This window comes from Austrofundulus limnaeus, unplaced genomic scaffold (genome assembly GCF_001266775.1).
Source record: "Austrofundulus limnaeus strain Quisiro unplaced genomic scaffold, Austrofundulus_limnaeus-1.0 Scaffold785, whole genome shotgun sequence".
In the NCBI taxonomy this organism is placed as follows: domain Eukaryota; kingdom Metazoa; phylum Chordata; class Actinopteri; order Cyprinodontiformes; family Rivulidae; genus Austrofundulus; species Austrofundulus limnaeus.
This window is the reverse complement of record NW_013953187.1, coordinates 188,584-195,731: the sequence shown is the minus strand read 5'-3', so window position 1 is coordinate 195,731 and position 7,148 is coordinate 188,584. Positions and strand designations below refer to the sequence as shown.

The 7,148-nt window shown below is 39.0% G+C and overlaps 1 protein-coding gene across 1 annotated transcript in view; it reads left to right on the top strand.

Annotated features, from left to right (window-relative positions):
• The first annotated feature begins 64 nt into the window (after positions 1-64).
• Positions 65-7,148, top strand: part of trappc6b (trafficking protein particle complex subunit 6B) — a 27,292-nt gene continuing 20,208 nt past the window's right edge. Inside the window, exons 1-2 of the mRNA XM_014028581.1 lie at positions 65-280; positions 2,680-2,747. Of these exons, the coding sequence (XP_013884035.1) occupies positions 200-280; positions 2,680-2,747 (149 nt within the window). The 5' untranslated portion in view covers positions 65-199. The remainder of the gene's footprint in view (positions 281-2,679; positions 2,748-7,148) is intronic.

The window sequence follows — 7,148 nt, the reverse complement described above, 5'->3', positions numbered from 1 at the left end:
GAGAGAGAGAGAGTTGAACTCTTTTCACCTGTCAGTGTCCCTCCAGGCCACATGGTGGCGGTACAGGTGCAACAACCCTCCCTCTGCTGTGCGTCTGACTGACGCAGTAAATGTTTGTAGTGGGAAGCTGTCAGTTTGTTAAAATCTGTTTATCTGAGTGAATGAGCTGCTGACAGACTTTTGTTTCTACTGGAAAAACATGGCTGACGAAGCTCCTCTGCAGCTTTTACACAGCGAGCTCATTCAGTACATTTCCAAGTCCGCTGACGCCGAAGACACGGTAAGAAAACCCGCTCTGCCTTTTCACAAAGAAACTTACTGCAGGTTTAACTTTACCTGGGTTTGTTTAAGATCCCGTCAAAGTAAAGAGGCAGGCCTAGTGTTTGGACCGAAGCTGGTGTGTGAACATTTTTCATTAAACAGATCAAACACAACCGGAAAGACTACAAACAGGGATGTAAACAAGGTCCATAAGTGCAGTAAAGTCCTTATTAATGCGTATCGCCCGCCGCTTTTTATTATATCTGAGTTTCTATATGATGAGAGGGTCCAGTTTAGGTTAAAGCTTTACAACAACTTTATAGTGAGACGTGTTACAGAACAAGTTCAACCCTGGTGCTCCTGTCCTTCATGTTTTACTTGTTTCCCTGCTTGTGAGCAGGTCTTTAAACGGACTCACCTGAACCATGAGGGACAGGAGTCCTGCAGGACCAGGGTTGGCAACAACTGCTTTAATACATGTTATCTGAATTATTATTTACAAATAAATAGCAAATAATCAATGGCTTCCAGAGGCAACACTAAAAAAATAAATTAAACTAAGTCAATATTATATTAAAAAAATGTCTCATCAAACTCAGAGAAGCTCTTGAGGTGTTTGTCAACATTTATAGGGATGTGGATAAATTTTTAATCCTACACCAATATTAAATCTGACAGCAGATTCCAAAATAATATTTCAACCCCTACAAAATAACACCAAAATCCTGATCAAAATCACTGTTAGTTTGTGGGTCAAAAGCTGAAAAGTTTGGGAACCACTGCACTTTGGTTCCCAAAGTTGGCTCGGAACCCAATTATGGGTCATGAAGCACCTTGGATAATCTCCAGAAATCAATTTAAAGGGTAATAAAATAATTGCTGATGTAATATTTCCCTATAATTATTACAAAACACAAAATAAATATAAATAAGTATTTAAATTTGTTACAAGCTGTRTAGATTGTCACAATGCCTGTGTTTTTAGGGTTATTAATGAAGTTCGTGTACTCAGACCAGTAATATTTGGGGTCACAAGTTTTCGCCATYGATAGTTTGTGGGTCAGAAGATAAAACGTTTGGGAACCACTGGTATAGATGAACCAACAGAAGAGAAACAGGAAAACATGTATGTTTTAACAAGTAAGTAAGTGAGCAGAACTGAAGCTAATAATGTAACATTTAAAATCAAAATAAGCTTATGAAAACAATGTAACCACTGTGATTTAATGAACTGCACTCTGCTGATTCATGCTATAATTTAACACAAATTATTAAACAATACCAGCTGGTTTTACCTCTGATTTATGTAATATTTACACAGTAAAATAATGATGTATATTAAAGTGTATATTTAGCTTTCTGTTAGACAAACCTGACCTGTTGAGAAGATGGTTAGCTAATATCAGTATAGAGACATAGTGTCATCCTATAACCAGGTGTGCGGTGAACATTTTCTATGCATTGACTGGATTATTATTATTTATGACAGTAAGAAATAATAAATATACTTTATTACTAGTTTAAGTCATAATATTTCAACTAGCTAAAAAGTCTAAGACTTCASYTCTGGTTTGGATCATTACTTWTAAATGATTTTTCTGGTATCAATACTTATGATTCTTTCATTCTGATATTGTATCAGGTCAATATCTGTATTTGTCAGTACCCAAGGCTACAATATCTGTATCGTATCAGAAGTGAAAAAGTTGTATCAAGACTATTTCTTGCGCTGAAAATCATTTGAGGTAACTTTTAAAATAACTTTTCAAATAAGAAGATTGTTACTTTAAAGATTTGTATTTAACTATGATGTGAGGTCTCTGCAGGTGGTCAGGTCCAGGTTCAGCAACAGTATGTGCTCAACTTAATGAGGTCAGCTGACTTCCTGAATATACTGAATGACCAGGGTATTCCATCAATGCCAGGATTCATGGGGCTCTTATTGTGAAAGAGWGGTTCAGGGAGCATGAGACATCATTTTCACACATGGATTGGCTCCACAGAGTCTAGTGAGAATGTTTGGYATGTGCTGGAGAAGGTCAGACTCTACATCATCAATGAAAGGTCTTGGTGAAATATTAATGCAACACTTAATGAAATAAATCTGGTGACGTTGTAGAAGCTTATCGAAACAATGCCACAGAGTATGTGTGTAGTAATCAAAGTACAACAAAGTATAAGAGTGTGTGACCTTTTGTTGGGCTGGACAGTGTCTAATGTTGGAGAGAACACATACTTCAACACTAACATCTGGTAAGATCATTTACAGGGTTTGACCAAAACAACTTTAACTCCATCACAGTCTAAAACTGACAAACAGTGGCAGGTGATCTGCATTCCTTCAAAGAACGCAAGGTTCTGTGAGAATACAGAGATACACCAATAGTTAGTAATGTTTTTGTTTTCTCATACCTCCAGGAAAATGGAAGAAACATCAGCAAACTGGAGAGTCTGGGATGCAGAGTTGGCCAAGGACTGATAGAGAAGTAACCGTTTATGTCATTAATTCAATTAGACTTGATTTTAATTCAACACACTGAATATGTTCATGCACAGCAGTAACAATAAGGTGGTAACATGCAGACCACTTCTGGCTCATAGAGTGGAGCTGTACCCACCTACAGTTCAAGGATAAAACAATGTGAAAAGATGTCCCAGTATTTCATATTATATTTACAAGTATGCTTTAGTTTAAAAGTATCTTAAAAACTGACAAAMATGAGCACAGGCCTACTAATGACTTTAATAAATATTCAAGTTATTAATGTTTTATTTTTCCTCGTAATAAGAAGCCTATTCTTTATTCTAATGGTTTATTTCTAATAAACTACACACAGTCTGATGCAGAACCTCAACCTTCCTCACTTTCAATGCTGTTTATGTCCCACCAGTAGTGATGGTGAGATATTGAAGCTTTCCATCCAACTAGTCGACATGAGTCGAAGCATCATCATGCTTCATTTGCTCTACTGCACCATCAAGTGAAGTAGTTTATAATGACGTGACTTGTTCATGAAGCTTTAAGTTGAGTAAGGAAAATGCATGTGTGTGTTTGTGTTGATCATAAAGAATAAATTTGATTTGAATATAATCTTAATCTCTCTTGATCATAGAATCATCAATGATCATTTGATAGAATGAAAAAAGGAAAGTGCATGGAGAAAAATAGGGAAAGAGTATTGATGTGAATGTGCTTGTGTGGTTTTGAGATGGTGCTGATGATATTAGACACATTTTTATTAGTTTGAACTTAAAAACAACTTTTTAAAAAGTYAACTCATTATACACAACAYATKATARAAGTCAGAAATAAAATGAAAGGCAGCAGAAAAGAAAAAAAATCTTAATAAATCTTATTAACTTTTCCATTCCATCCAAAAAGTTTCTCGTTTTTCTACATGAGGTGTTGTATCCAAGTTCTTTTGAACAACAGACACCTCACCTTTTAAGACACCAGAAAAAAAAAAGCAAAAAAACAAATCAGAACTCACTGTGTTGTTCTCTGTGTTTTTTGGTTTTTTTTTTTTGTTGATATTTTGGTAGTTATTATCAGCAGTGTTTTAATACTATGTACATATATTATTAAGTCCTAAACAACATGCATATCAGGCAGGTCTTTCTACAGAAACAGCCTTACATGATGTTGTTTTGAGAATAGAACGCAGCCTGGCACGTGGACAATATGCACTTGGCTGCTTTTTGGATGTAGGAGAGAGCCTAGTATGAAATAAGCTTTTCCCACATCTCTCATACACAGGGTTATGAGGAAAATTTTTACCAAGGGATTTCTCACTATGTTAGTATCTTGACTGTGAAATGACACAATAAGTGGAACACTCAGACGAGTTCAATTTGGTTAACAATGTCTATGTGATCATTTCATTACACAAATTAAACAGATCATAAGTTACACTTGATTGTGGGTATTCAGTTTCCTATAACAAGCGTCAGAATTAATGGGATAAAACTCGTGTCCGACTTTCAATCCACATCACTCAGATTACATATAATAGAACAGTAAAACGTCAGTTCAGATGTTAAACAACCAAACAATTTTACTGGCACTTTAGCTTAAGTTTTTGGCAAATCAAAGTACAAGGGAAAGGAAGAAAGTAAGGTTAGTATTTCTACTACTTTACTTTTATCAAAGTGTGAGTCAACCGGATCTGCACGTCTTTTCTCGACTCAGCTCCACAGGACACGTCACCCAAACACATCAGCCTTTTACCTGATGATGACTTCTTAAGGCACCCTCGGAGTAGAAAAACTGGCTCGCCTCCGATCAGTCAGTGAACTGTTGTCGGCTCGCTTACCGGTCATTGACGAACAGGTGTTATTTTCAGGTAACTTTGCGTCTGTTTCAGTCCAAGCCAGAAAAATTCAAGCCGTATCCGGTTTCTCCATCAAAATAAAATAATCTTCCCATTGGAAGGTAAAAACACACGCATGGAGGCTTGAAGCCTCGGGTGGGAACACCGACAGGCTTGTTGGCTCCCTGGCTGTAAAATCCACCCTAATTGGTTCGTGGGATTAGATTTACAGCCCAGAGCTGAGATTCTCCGAAGAGAACCACAGCCGTCTTCCTTGTTTTAATGAGGAAGTCAGAGTGTGCTCAAAGCCGTCCGGGTTAGTAAAAAGAACGGACGAACTTTGTTTCCGCCCTCAGGCTTAGAGATGAGTCAGAGAAAGAAAGATAAAGATTTGCCAGGCAGGTGCCAGTCAAGGTTAAATTCTGTGCTTGTGCAACATCATGATAAACTCTTTAGCTTCCTTCTGAAAGACTCTAAAAGAAATTACTGCAAAACATTTATGATGATTAACTGTAACATTTCTGTTTCATAATCAGTTCTGAACCTTCTGTCAGTCCAGATAAATGAAAGATTTTCTCAGGAAAAATCCACAATTATATTACTGTGTTCACAGTAAAATAAAAACAGTGATTTGCATGAAAACACAATGAAAACATTGTAATCAGATTCTCTGTGATTTTTTTATACCATTATAAATCTTTATGGCACGATAAGAGAAAAGAAGTCGTTTCACTTTTCCTGTGACAGTCATTATCATGATTTAACAAATGCATAAACATTCTTAGTTAAAKAACAAATGAATCACAAACAGAAGAGATTGTTCTGTCCATAATCTGATTAAGAGAACTGAGGGGTTCTCTTCCACGGTTAGAATGACCTGTCATGGCCTAAATAGAGTTCAGTTTGTAACAGAGTTCCTGTCCTCTTGTCAGGCCTGTCCGAGTGAAGAAAAGATTTTCTTCACTCGGACAGGCCTGACAAGAGGACAGGAACTCTGTTACAAACTGAACTCAAGGTGACCCCTACATGGACATACAGGGGGCATTTAACAATTTACCCATAGAAGCTATAGAAAGAGCTCTTGCCAGCAAAGGCGTGGATGAGACAACAACAATTTGGCTCATTTTCATGCTTCGGACAAGGAAAGCATCTTCAACTCTGGGGGACTGTTTGATAACCGTAAACCTCAGACGGGGCTGTCCACAGGGAGGAGTAATCTCACCCCTGTGTTGGTTCCTGGTTGTCGACAGCTTACTAAATGAGTTGATTGGATCTAGACTCCATACACAGAGGTATGCAGATGACTTGATCATACTTATAGAAGGCTTCTGCCTGGGTACTGTATGTAACCTAATGCAGAGGGGACTAAAAGTATCCAGATGGTGCCACGAGCAGGAACTTTCTGTCAACCTGAACAAGACAGAATCGGTTCTTTTCACACATAAGAAGTCAAGGAAGGGTTACTCACCTCCAAAGTTGGATGGTGTAGAACTCTCCCTGTCAGAGTCAGTTAAATTCTTGGGTGMCTATCTAGACAGGAAGCTTAACTGGAAAAGACATGTAAATGAAAAGTGTAAGAAGGCAGCAATGTTCCTGCACCAGTGCCATAGAATTGCAGGTAGTCGTTGGGGTGCTACCCTAARGGTTATCAGATGGATCTACACAGCCATAGTCCGCCCCATGCTATGCCATGCTGCTTTAGTGTGGTGGGTTCGAGTCCAAGTTGGGGTGGCAAGAGTGATGCTCACCCATGTGCAACAAATGGCCTGCCTGAGCATCACAGAACAACACCCACGGCAGCCATGGAAGTCCTACTGGCCCTGGCTCCACTAGATTTACATACTGTATCTTAGGGGAGGCCGCATCCAGTGCAGTAAGGCTACGCCAGTCTGGTAGGTGGAAAAACCTATCTGACTCACAGCACACTAGAATCTGGGACAGTTCCAGTAACTGCAGGACCTGGAGACAGAATGGTCCAAAAAATACAATTTTGAGCAAAGTTTTAAGACAGAGATAGACAGGTCTGTCTGGATTAACCTCTCTACAATGGACATGTCTCCCAATCATTTCTACTGTTTTACAGATGGATCCCTTCTGAAGGGGTCAGTAGGTGCAGGGGTGCTTATTTTGCACAACCATAGAAAGAGAGAGCATAACCACTAGGTTGTTTTGCAACTGTATCTCGAGCTGAGGTATATGCAATCCACCAGTGTTTGGCATCTCTCAAAGACCTTCAGTGTATACAGAAGGAAATATTCATCCTAACAGATAGCCAAGCTGCTATTAGAGCTCTCAGAGGGCCACACTTTACGTCATTACTGGCTTGGGAGTGTGCCGAAACAAGTCAACCAACTGGGGAGAGATAACAGTGTAACTGTTAAATGGGTACCAGGACATACTGGCATTTATGGTAATGAGAGAGCTGACTACCTCGCAAAAGCTGGCAGTCAGGCTCACTTCAAAGGACCAGAGCCTGTTGAAGGTACCTCAACAACAGTCTGTAGGACTGCCCTACAGGCCTGGATTAGACGTCAACACTCAATCCGCTGGAGGGAGCTGACGGACTGTAGACAGGCA